The sequence below is a fragment of the Mustela lutreola genome, chromosome 2, assembly GCF_030435805.1.
Source record: "Mustela lutreola isolate mMusLut2 chromosome 2, mMusLut2.pri, whole genome shotgun sequence".
NCBI lineage: Eukaryota > Metazoa > Chordata > Mammalia > Carnivora > Mustelidae > Mustela > Mustela lutreola.
The window spans coordinates 67,260,109-67,272,236 of NC_081291.1; the positions used below are offsets into that span (position 1 = coordinate 67,260,109).

At 37.1% G+C, this 12,128-nt stretch overlaps 1 protein-coding gene across 8 annotated transcripts in view; it reads right to left on the minus strand.

The window, feature by feature from the left end:
- GOLGA4 (golgin A4) overlaps positions 1 to 12,128 on the minus strand; it is a 131,527-nt gene that overhangs the window by 32,091 nt on the left and 87,308 nt on the right. For all 8 annotated transcript variants that reach the window (XM_059162105.1, XM_059162110.1, XM_059162109.1 and 5 more), the window contains 2 exons: positions 11,955 to 12,076; positions 11,454 to 11,584 (listed from right to left, as the gene is read on the minus strand). In XM_059162105.1, coding sequence (XP_059018088.1) covers positions 11,454 to 11,584; positions 11,955 to 12,076 — 253 coding nt within the window. The remainder of the gene's footprint in view (positions 1 to 11,453; positions 11,585 to 11,954; positions 12,077 to 12,128) is intronic.

Sequence of the window (12,128 nt, forward strand, 5' to 3'; positions counted from 1 at the left end):
AACAGCCAGAAAACAATGAACAAAATGGCAAAAAGCACATATTTATCAGTAACTACTTTAAATGTAAATGGACTAAATTTTCCAATCAAGAGATTCAGAATGGCTAAATAAGTTAAAAACAATACCCATCTATATGCCACCTGCAAGAGACTCAGTTAGATGTAAGGACACACACACTGCAAGTAAAAGGATGAAAAAAGATATTCCATGCAAATGGAAACAAACAAACAAAAAAGCCAGGGTAGCAATACTTTTATCAAAGTAAGACTTGAAAACAAAGACTGTAAAAAAAGAGACAAAGAAGGATATTACATAATAATGATAAGGAGGTCAACCCAATAAAAAAAGACAAAAAACATTTAAAAATATTTATGCACCCAACTTATGCACCCAATATAACAGACCTAAAAGGAATAAGAGACAGCAATATAATAATAGTAAGGGACTCTAAACCCTACTCACACCAATGGATAGATCACCCAGACAGAAAATCAGTAAGGAAACAATGGCCTTAAATGACATCTTAGACCAAATGAACTTAACAGAAATATACAGAACATTCCTTGCAAAGCAACAGAATACACATTCTTCTTAAGTGCACACAGAATATTTTCCAACATAGATCATATATTAGGCCACAAAACAAGTCTTAATAGAGTTAGGAGACTGAAATCATATCAAGCACCTTTTCCAAGGACAACAGTATGAAACTAGAAATTAATTACACGAAGAAAACTGGAAGGCACAGATAGCACCAGGAATATAGTCAACAATGGCATTGTATGTTGATAGATGGCAGCTACACTATGGTGGGTGTAGCATAACATATAGAGAAGCTGAATCACTATGGTATATACCTGAAACTAATGTAGCATTGTGTCAACTGTATGTAAACAAAATTTAAATAATTTTTAAAAACCTCACCCCTCCCCACACACAAAGAAAACTGGAAAATTCACAAGTATGTGGAGATTAAACAACATGCTACTGAACAACCAATGGGTCAAAACAGAAATCAAAAGAAAAATTTTAAAGATCTGGAGACAAATAAAAATGGAAATAGAACATACTAAAATTTATAGGATGCAGCAAAAGCAGTTTTAAGAGGGAAGTTCATAGCAATAAATGCTTACTTCAGGAAATGTGAAAATTCTCAAATAAACAGCCTGAGTTTACACATACCCCAAGGAACTAGAAAATGAGTGAATGAAGTCCAATGTTAGCAGAAGAAAGGAAGTAACAGATTAGAACTAAAATAAATGATATAAAGATTAAAAACACAATAGAAAAATGATCAATGAAACTAAGAGCTGGTTCCCTAAAAAGATATACAAAATTGACAAATCTTTATCTAGACTCACTGAGAAATAAATAAAGAGGATTCAAATAAATGATATCAGAAATCAAAAGGAAGTTATAAATGACAGCACAGAAATACAAGAATCATTAAGACACTATAATGAAAAACTATTAACAAATTGGAGAACCCAGCAGAAACATTCCTAAAAACATTCAACCTACCAACACTAAATCATGATGAAGTAGAAAATCTGAACAGACCAATTACTGGTAATGAGATTTAATCAGTAATCAAAAACCTCCCAATAAACAAAAGTCCAGGACCAGACAGCTTCACTGAATATACTGCACATTCAAAGAAAAATGCCAACCTTTCTTAAACTCTTCCAAAAACAGAATGAGCTATTCCAAACTCCGTTTAAAAGGCCAGCATCACCCTGACACCAAAACCAAACAAAGACACCACACACATATGCAAAAAATACAGGCCATAGCCTAATAAACATAAAGAGAAAAATTCTCAACAAGGTATAGCAGACCAAATTCAGTAATACATTAAAAGGATCATATGCCATGATCAAATGGGATTTATTTCAGGGATTAAGGATGTTTCAACATTTGTAGGTCAGTCAATGTGATACACACTAACAAAATGAAGGATAGAAATCATATGATTATTTATCTCAATACATGCCAAAAAAGCATTTCACAAAATTCAATAACAATTTTTAATAAAAACTCTCAACAAAGTGGGTACAGAGGAATGTAACTCAACAGAGAAAAGGCCAAATATGACAAGCCCACAGCAAACAAAGAAAAGCTGAAACCTTTTCTTCTAAGATCAGGAACAAGACAAGGATGCCCACTCTAATCACTTTTATTCAACATAAAATTGGAAATCCCAGCCAGAGCAATTAGGCAAGAAAAATAAATAAAAGGCATCCAAAGTGGGAAGAAGGAAAGAAAGCAGTAAAACAGTCACTATCCAGAGAGTACATATTATATATAGAAAATCCTAAAGACTCCATCAAAAACTTGTTAGAACCAATAAAATAATAAGTTGTAGGATAAAAGGCAATATAAAAAAATCTACTGCATTCTTATACACCAATAAATAAACTATCAGAAATTTAAGAAAACAATCCCAACAATCACAACTGCATTAAAAATAATAAAATACTGGGGCAGGTGCCTGGTGGCGCAGTCGGTTAAGGAACCAACTCTTGGTTTTGGCTCAGGTCATGATCTCAGGGTCATGAAACTGAGCACCCCATCAGGTTCCATGCTCAGTGAACCTGCTTGGGATTCTCCTTCTCTCTTTCTAGCCCTCCCCCACTGTTTGTGCACTCTCTCTCTCAAATGAATAAATAAATCTTTAAAAAATAAAAGAATATATAAGAATAAATAACCAAGGAGGAGTAAGACATGTACTCTGAAAACTATGAAACATGGATGAAAGAAACTGAAAAATACAAAATAAATGTAAAGAGACTCTGTGCTTATGGACTGGTAGAATTAATACTGTCACATGTCTATCCTACCCAAAGCAATCTACAAATTCAAGATAATCCCTATCAAAATGCCAAGGGCATTTTTCACAGAACTAGACAAATAATTCTAAAATTTGTAAGGAACTGGAAAAGAACCCAAGTAACCAAAGCAATCATGAGAAAGAAGAATAAAGCTGGAGGACTCCCTGATTTCAAACTATTTTTGCAAAGTTATAGTAATTAAAACAGTATGGTATTGGCATAAAAATAGATGTGAAGATCAATGGAACAGGATAAAGCCCAGAAATAAATCCATGCATATATGGTCAATTAATTTACAACAAAGGAGCCAGGAACATATAATGGGGTAGAGGACAGTCTCTTCATTTAACTGTGCATAGAAAACTGGACAGCCACATACAAAAGAATGAAACTGGACTACCATCACACACCATATACAAATTAACTTAAAATGGGGTGCCTGGGTGGCTCAGTCATTTAAGCATCTGCCTATGATTCAGGTCATGACCCTGGGTTCTGGGATCAAGCCCCACATCACAGAGAGCTCCCTGCTCCCCAGGGAGCCTGCTTCTGCCTCCCTACTTCCATTCCCCCTGCTTGTGCTCTCTCTCTCTCAAATAAAATCGTTTTTAAAAATGGATTAAAAATCTGAATGTAAGATATAAAAGCATAAAATTCCTCCAAGAAAACAAAGGCTGTAAGCTCTTTGACACAGATGTGGCAATAGTTTTGAATCTGACACCAAAACCTAAATAAACAAGTGGCACTCCAACAAACTAAAAAGCTTCTTGATAGCAAAGGAAACCGTTAACAAACTAGAAAGGCAACCTATTAAATGAGAGAAAATATTTGATCTGGTATTTTGATAAGGGCTGATATCTGATAAAGGGCTAATATCCAAAATATATAAAAAATTCATACAACTCAACAGCAAAAAGAAAAAAATCATATTAAAAAATGGGCAGAAGGGGGCGCCTGGGTGGCTTAGTGGGTTAGAGCCTCTGACTTCGGATCAGGTCATGATCCTGGGGTCCTGGGATTGGGCCCCACATCGGGCTCTCTGCTCAGTGGCGGACTTCTTCCTCCTTTCTCTCTGCCTGCCTCTATGCCTACTTGTGATCTCTGTCAAATAGATAAATAAAATCTTAAAAAAAAAAAAATGGGCAGAAGACCCAAATAAACATTTTCCCAAAGACCAACAGGTCCATAAAAGGATGCTCTATATCATTACTTACCAGAAAAATGCAAATCAAGACCATAATGAGACAATCTCCTCACAGCTGTTAAAATGACTATTATTTAAAAAAAAACAAAAATTGAAATAATGAGTGCTGATAAAGATGTGGAGAAAAGGGAATCTTTGTGCACTGTTCATGGGAATGTAAATTGGTACAGCCACTATGGAAAACAGTGTGGAAGTTCCTCAAAACATTAAAAATAGAACTACCATATGATCCAGCAATTCTACTTCTGGGTATTTATCCAAAGAAACAACAACACTAACTCAAAAAGATATAGGTACCCAATGTTCACTGTAGCACTATTTATAATAAATAGCCAATATATGGGAACAACCTAAGTGTCCATCCGTAGATGAATGGATAAAGAAATTATCAAATCCACACACAAATGAATGGATAAAGAAACTGTTACACATATACACAGAGAAATAACATTCAGCCATAAGAAAGAATGAAACTTTGCTATTTGTGACAACATGGATGGATTTCAAGGGCATTACGTTGAGTGAAATAAGTGAGAGAGAAAAACAAACACTGTAATGATCTCACTTATATGTGGAATCTAAAAGTAAGTAAGTAAAATCTAAATCAGTCAATGTGATACAACACATCAATAAAAGAAAGAACAAGAACCATATGATACTCTCAATAGATGCTGAAAAAGCATTTGACAAAGTACAACATCCCTTCCTGATCAAAACTCTTCAAAGCGTAGGGATAGAGGGCGCATACCTCAATATCATCAAAGCCATCTATGAAAAACCCACCGCAAATATCATTCTCAATGGAGAAAAACTGAAAGCTTTTCCGCTAAGGTCAGGAACACGGCAGGGATGTCCATTATCACCACTGCTATTCAACATCGTACTAGAGGTCCTAGCCTCAGCAATCAGACAACAAAAGGAAATTAAAGGCATCCAAATCGGCAAAGAAGAAGTCAAATTATCACTCTTCGCAGATGATATGATACTATATGTGGAAAACCCCAAAGACTCCACTCCAAAACTGCTAGAACTTATACAGGAATTCAGTAAAGTGTCAGGATATAAAATCAATGCACAGAAATCAGTTGCATTTCTCTACACCAACAGCAAGACAGAAGAAAGAGATATTAAGGAGTCAATCCCATTTACAATTGCATCCAAAACCATAAGATACCTAGGAATAAACCTAACCAAAGAGACACAGAATCTATACTCAGAAAACTATAAATTACTCATGAAAGAAATTGAGGAAGACACAAAGAAATGGAAAAATGTGCCATGCTCCTGGATTGGAAGAATAAATATTGTGAAAATGTCTATGCTACCTAAAGCAATTTACACATTTAATGCAATTCCTATCAAAGTACCATCCATCTTTTTCAAAGAAATGGAACAAACAATGCTAAAATTTATATGGAACCAGAAAAGACCTCGAATAGCCAAAGGGATATTGAAAAAGAAAGCCAACGTTGGTGGCATCACAATTCCGGACTTCAGGCTCTATTACAAAGCTGTCATCATCAAGACAGCATGGTACTGGCACAAAAACAGACACATAGATCAATGGAACAGAATAGAGAGCCCAGAAATAGACCCTCAAATCTATGGTCAACTAATCTTCGACAAAGCAGGAAAGAATGTCCAATGGAAAAAAGACAGCCTCTTCAATAAATGGTGCTGGGAAAATTGGACAGCCACATGCAGAAAAATGAAATTGGACCATTTCCTTACACCACACACAAAAATAGACTCAAAATGGATGAAGGACCTCAATGTACGAAAGGAATCCATCAAAATCCTTGAGGAGAACACGGGCAGCAACCTCTTCGACCTCTGCCGCAGCAACATCTTCCTAGGAACAACGCAAAAGGCAAGGGAAGCAAGGGAAAAAATGAACTACTGGGATTTCATCAAGATCAAAAGCTTTTGCACAGCAAAGGAAACAGATAACAAAATCAAAAGACAACTGACAGAATGGGAGAAGATATTTGCAAACGACATATCAGATAAAGGACTAGTGTCCAGAATCTATAAAGAACTTAGCAAACTCAACACCCAAAGAACAAATAATCCAATCAAGAAATGGGCAGAGGACATGAACAGACATTTCTGCAAAGAAGACATCCAGATGGCCAACAGACACATGAAAAAGTGCTCCATATCACTCAGCATCAGGGAAATACAAATCAAAACCACAATGAGATATCACCTCACACCAGTCAGAATGGCTAAAATCAACAAGTCAGGAAATGACAGATGCTGGCGAGGATGCGGAGAAAGGGGAACCCTCCTACACTGTTGGTGGGAATGCAAGCTGGTGCAGCCACTCTGGAAAACAGCATGGAGGTTCCTCAAAATGTTGAAAATAGAACTGCCCTATGACCCAGCAATTGCACTATTGGGTATTTACCCTAAAGATACAAATGTAGTGATCCAAAGGGGCACATGCACCCGAATGTTTATAGCAGCAATGTCCACAATAGCCAAACTATGGAAAGAACCTAGATGCCCATCAACAGATGAATGGATCAAGAAGATGTGGTATATATACACAATGGAATACTATGCAGCCATCAAAAGAAATGAAATCTTGCCATTTGCAACAACATGGATGGAACTAGAGCGTATCATGCTTAGCGAAATAAGTCAAGCAGAGAAAGACAACTATCATATGATCTCCCTGATATGAGGAAGTGGTGATGCAACATGGAGGCTTAAGTGGGTAGAAGAAGAATAAATGAAACAAGATGGGATTGGGAGGGAGAGAAACCATAAGTGACTCTTAATCTCACAAAACAAACTGAGGGTTGCCGAGGGGAGGGGGTTTGGGAGAAGGGGTTGGGATTATGGACATTGGGGAGGGCATGTGATTTGGTGAGTGCTGTGAAGTGTGTAAACCTGGTGATTCACAGACCTGTACCCCTGGGGATAAAAATATATGTTTATAAAAAATAAAAAAATTATAAAAAAAAAATAAAAGTAAGTAAGTAAAATTTAAAAATCAAACTCACAGATTCAGAGAACAGATTGGTGGCTGCCAGAGGTAGGGCATGGGGAGGTGGGAGAAATGGATGAACTGTTTTTGTTTGGGTTTTATTTACTTAAATAAATGGAATGTTTTTAAAAAGAAAAGAATGGGGCATCTGGGTGGCTTGGTTAAGTGTCCAACTCGTGATTTTGGCCCAGGTCATGATTCTCAGGGTCATGGCAGTTGAGTACCGTGTGAGACTCCACTCTAAGCGCACAGTCTGCTTGAAATTCTCTCTCTCTCTGCCCCTCTCCCTGCTCAGGCACACTCACTCTCTTTCTCATATAAATAAAAATCTTTTAAAAAGAAAAGAGAAAAGAAGAATGGTTACCTGTGGAGAAAAAAGGGGCAAGATGTAGAATACAGAAAACAGGAATGGGTTTTCATTACAGAACATTCTCTATACTTTTTTTTTTTTTTAAGATTTTATTTGTTTATTTGACAGACAGAGATCACAAGTAGGCAGAGAGGCAGGCAGAGAGAGAGAGTGGGGTAAGCAGGCTCCCTGCTGAGCAGAGAGCCCGATGCGGGGCTCGATCCCAGGACCCTGAGATCATGACCTGAGCCGAAGGCAGCGGCTCAACCCACTGAGCCACCCAGGCGCCCCTATACTTTTTAATATTATTTTGATCTTTAAATTGTATGAAAAGACTTTATTCAAAAATTGTTTTCTAAATAAAAGTTAAACTGAAATCTTATTTTTTAAAGCCCAAATTTGAGAAATGGTAATAACTTAACTTACTAATTCACAAAGCTTGAGAAAGTGCTCTTTAGGCACACAGAAAAGCATAACCAAAGGTAAAATAGGATAAAGAACAAGCTGAAGTTGAGTTCATCTAGCACCAAATGAACTGGAGGAGGTATCACTGGGACAATGGGAAGCTGAAGGTATTTAAGAGAAGTGGTATGATCACATTCTCATTTCAAGACAGAAAATACCTCTGACAAGAAGAGATGGATACTTTAGGGAAAAAAACCAGCAGCAAAAACATCAGCTGGATAATACAAAAGACCAGACCAAATGGAAGATTGGCAGTCAGAGAGTGGCAATGATAGTCAGACAGTGGCAACAGTAGCTGCGCTTAGAGGAGAAGAACATGCAGTATGACTCAATGAAAACTATATTCTGAAGAGTCTACTCTATGTTGGCTATTGTGTTGGAGGTATACAATTAAACAGATACAGATGATTTCCCTGCCTAGTAAATCAGGGAAGACAAACAGATTTCATGCCTAATAGGTGTGAGGATGCATATGCGTGAGGGGCTGAGAAAGAAAGAGGTATGAATCAAGGATGACAAAAGTCACCAGTATCTTTAAATGGGGGAAGTAGTAAGAATGTTACCTAAGACAGTAAAGGCAGAAAAATGAAACGTCTCTGTGTTCCACTATGCTGCTATTAGCAAATCACAGAATTGTTTTAAAGGATGACAAAAGCACAACCCTCTACAATGTCATCATTCAGAAAAATCATCTGATAACAGCTTTCCAGAAGGTGAAAATACACCACTGCATAAAACATACAAACCCCACAGGAAACTCAAATTCTCGAAATTTTTAAATGGAAGAATGGTAGAGAATATCTCAGAATCAAAGGAATATAGCATTTGCTAAGAATTGCTAGTATCTCTTTTAGTAACATTGGTACCTTTTTTTTTTAAAGTAGGCGCCATGTCTAGCATGGAGCCCATTGTGGGCTCAAGTTCACAACCCTGAGATCAAAACCTGAGCTGACATGGAGTTGGACACTTAACAGACTGAGTGACCCCAGCACTTTGGTAAGATCTGTACTTTTATTTTTTTTTTAAGATTTTTATTTCTTTCTTTATTTGACACAGAGAGAGAGAGATCACAAGTAGGTAGAGAGGCAGGCAAAGAGAGAAGGGGAAGCAGGCTCCCCACTGAGCAGAGAGCCCGATGCCAGGCTTAATCCCAGGACCCTGAGATCATGAGCCGAGCCAAAGGCAAAGGCTTTAACCCACTGACTGAGCCATCCAGGTGCCCCAAATCTGTACCTTTAAAAAGAAATTCTGCAAGACAGAGTTTGTATTTGGAGTTTTCTGATAGGAACTGCCTATTTATCAAAGTCAGACCTAGACCCGGCAGTTAAAAGTCTGAGGCCACACCGTCTAACAGAGTAGCCATAGGCCATCCCAGAACTGTGGTTATGAGCACAATTAGCTAATCCACACTGATATGGGCTGCAAACATAAAAACATACCAAAACTTAAAGAAATAATCCATATGTAATTTTTATATTCACCACATACTGAAATGATAATATTTTGGATATCATGTGTTAACATATTACTATTAAAATTAAGTTCACATACTAAGTCAGAGAAAGACAAATATCAAATGATTTCACTCATATGTGGAATTTAAGAAACAAATGAGCAAAGTCGGGTGGGGGAGGAGGGAAGGAGGGAAAGAGAAAGAAACCAAGAAACAGACTTTAACTATAGAGAACAAACTGCTGGTTACCAGAGGGTATGGGGATGAAAGAGTGCACTATCTGCGATGAGCACTGGTGTTGTAGAAAAGTGTTGAATCACTATATTGTACACCTGAAACTAGTATTACACTGCATGTTAACTAACTGGAATTTGAATAAAACCTTTTTAAAAAATTAAATTCACCTGTCTTTTTCTTTTCTTAATGATACTAGAAAATGTTAAATTACATATATGGCTCAAATTTGTGGCCTGCATTCTATTTCTAATGGACAGTGCTGGTCTGAGGCACAGGAAGGCATTTTGGAGAAGAGGCCACCCAACTCCTTCCCTCACCCTCCAGTTCCTGTCCCCAAGCGAGAAACTTAAAGGATCATTCCTTTAATTTCCCTAATATACACCCAATTTTCAAGGAGGAACCATATCACAGGTTAACGTTCTTATCTGCCTCCCTGTTTCCACACCCGTCTATTATAGAGGTCTGTCATGACCTTGGAAAGTCTTTTGTCTGCTACTCCACACATCCAGAGAAAGAGAAGTTGTTCACAAGAGGGAACATGCTAGCTGTGGCACAGTTCGTCCCCTACAAAGGAAGCTCCCTGACTTACTTATCCATGATAAAGAACTACTGCCTTCCCCAGGTTCCTTTCTTAGAGAGAAGTCTTTATAATTATATAAAGCTAATGAAGGGTCAGTGCTCACTGTGAAGTTTTAGATAAATCACCTAACTATGCTGAACTGGCTTTGCCTTTGGCAAAAGAAAGAAAAGAAAAAAGAAAAGAAAAAGAAAAAGAAAAAGAAAAAAGAAAAGAAAAGAAAGGGAGGGAGGGAGAAAGGGAGGGAGGGAGGGAGGAAGGAAGGAAGGAAGGAAGGAAGGAAGAAAGAAAGAGAAAGAAAGACTAAACGAACTTTAATGTATCTTCCAATTCGAACATTCTCTAATCATTTAAGGAATAACAGTTGTTTTAAAGCTCCACACACATACAATCTACAGAAGTATAAGAAAATGTAAGTAAAATTATTCAAACCTTTTCATAACTAGATCTAAAGTTCAAAAATTATACAAAGGTGGCATTTCTATGCATGTGCCTTATCCTGGAATTCCGGCCTTTTCAATTACATTTAAGATAATTATTATTAGACCCTGTTCCTGGCTCAGACTTTTATTGCTGCCATAGTCTGTTGAGGCATGATTCTCTGATTTATGTATTCTTAATCATCAAATGCTTCCTGGTATATAGTGAAATAAGGCTTGGAGTAACTAAAAAATCTGCATCCCAACATAGCATACTTCACGCTGTTTTACATTTGAAAATTTTCTGGAGTCCAAAATACTCACTGGCATTCATGGCTTATCTTGACAAACAAAAATGGCAATGGTAATCCACCACTAGTAGAGTAAACAAAAGTTTCACTAAATATAAAAGATTTGGCTGGTGCATTCCATTTTTCCCTGTCTTTTTGTCTCTTAAGAGCAACAAAAACTGTAAAAATTGGATTTGGATGGAGTAAAGTTAACTGGCCTTCCTGGAAAGAACCCAGGTAGGTGGCCACACACATTAACTGTCCCACTGCTTAGACTTCACCCAACCACACATTTCCAATTCTTAGTCTGGTTCTCTTAAAATTTAGTCTGACTGAGAGAAAGACGAGAAGAGAATCCATTCTTCCCCTTAGTAACTCACTGTTGCTTCGACACCTGCCAAGTAGACTGAACTGCTGGGTTAGCACAATCTGATCAGGAAACTATGATCCTGGCAGAAATTAATCAGACTCCTTATAAATATGCATAGAGTGCAAATATTAAATTTGGGTAATATTGAGCCAAAACAAAAACCCTCTACATTGTAAAAGCAGGAAATCTGACAGCCCAATCTTTGGCACCACCATGAAATCCAGCACAGCTAAATTTCAAAAAAGAGAAATAAAATAAGGTACATCAAGGATTTCTTCATATCTTTTGGCTGTTCTTTGTAAATCATCTTCCTTCTCCGCAATTTTTTTATATAACTGATTTGTCTCTTCCTGATGGCTTTCCAAAAGTTCAGCTTCCACTTCCTGGGCTTTATCTAATACATAAAAAAATGGACACATACAAGAACATACATTAGGCAACCATTAGTATCTATATCACAATTTCAGTTCCAAATTAAATTTGATAAAAATCAATTGGTCATATGTACCCTTTCACAGAGCAGAAATGTCTTTATAAGGCAATTAATTAGCTAATGTTTCAGGTTCTTTCACTCGCTCCTCCTCTCCTAAAAGCAAGCTACCACCAGGCAAGCACAGGTTCCTATTAGAAAAATTTCTTAGACAGGAATCATTTTTTTCTCCAGTTTAATTACTTTAAGCACTTAGCACTGCGTGAAAACAATAAGTTTAAAGTATAAATAGTCTCTGCTGATTCTGACTTGTTCTTCACTGAATTTGACTCACCAATGGTTTCTTTTATGGTCATTTCCAGCTCCTGCTCCTTTTGTGCCAGCTGTGTATGGAACTCCCTCATCAGCTGTTTTAATGTAGAATTGTGCTTCAACTCAAGATCTTCCTGCTCCTGTCTGCGTAACAAAAATATAAAGAGCTAACTGTTGTCAAACACAAAACAAGACG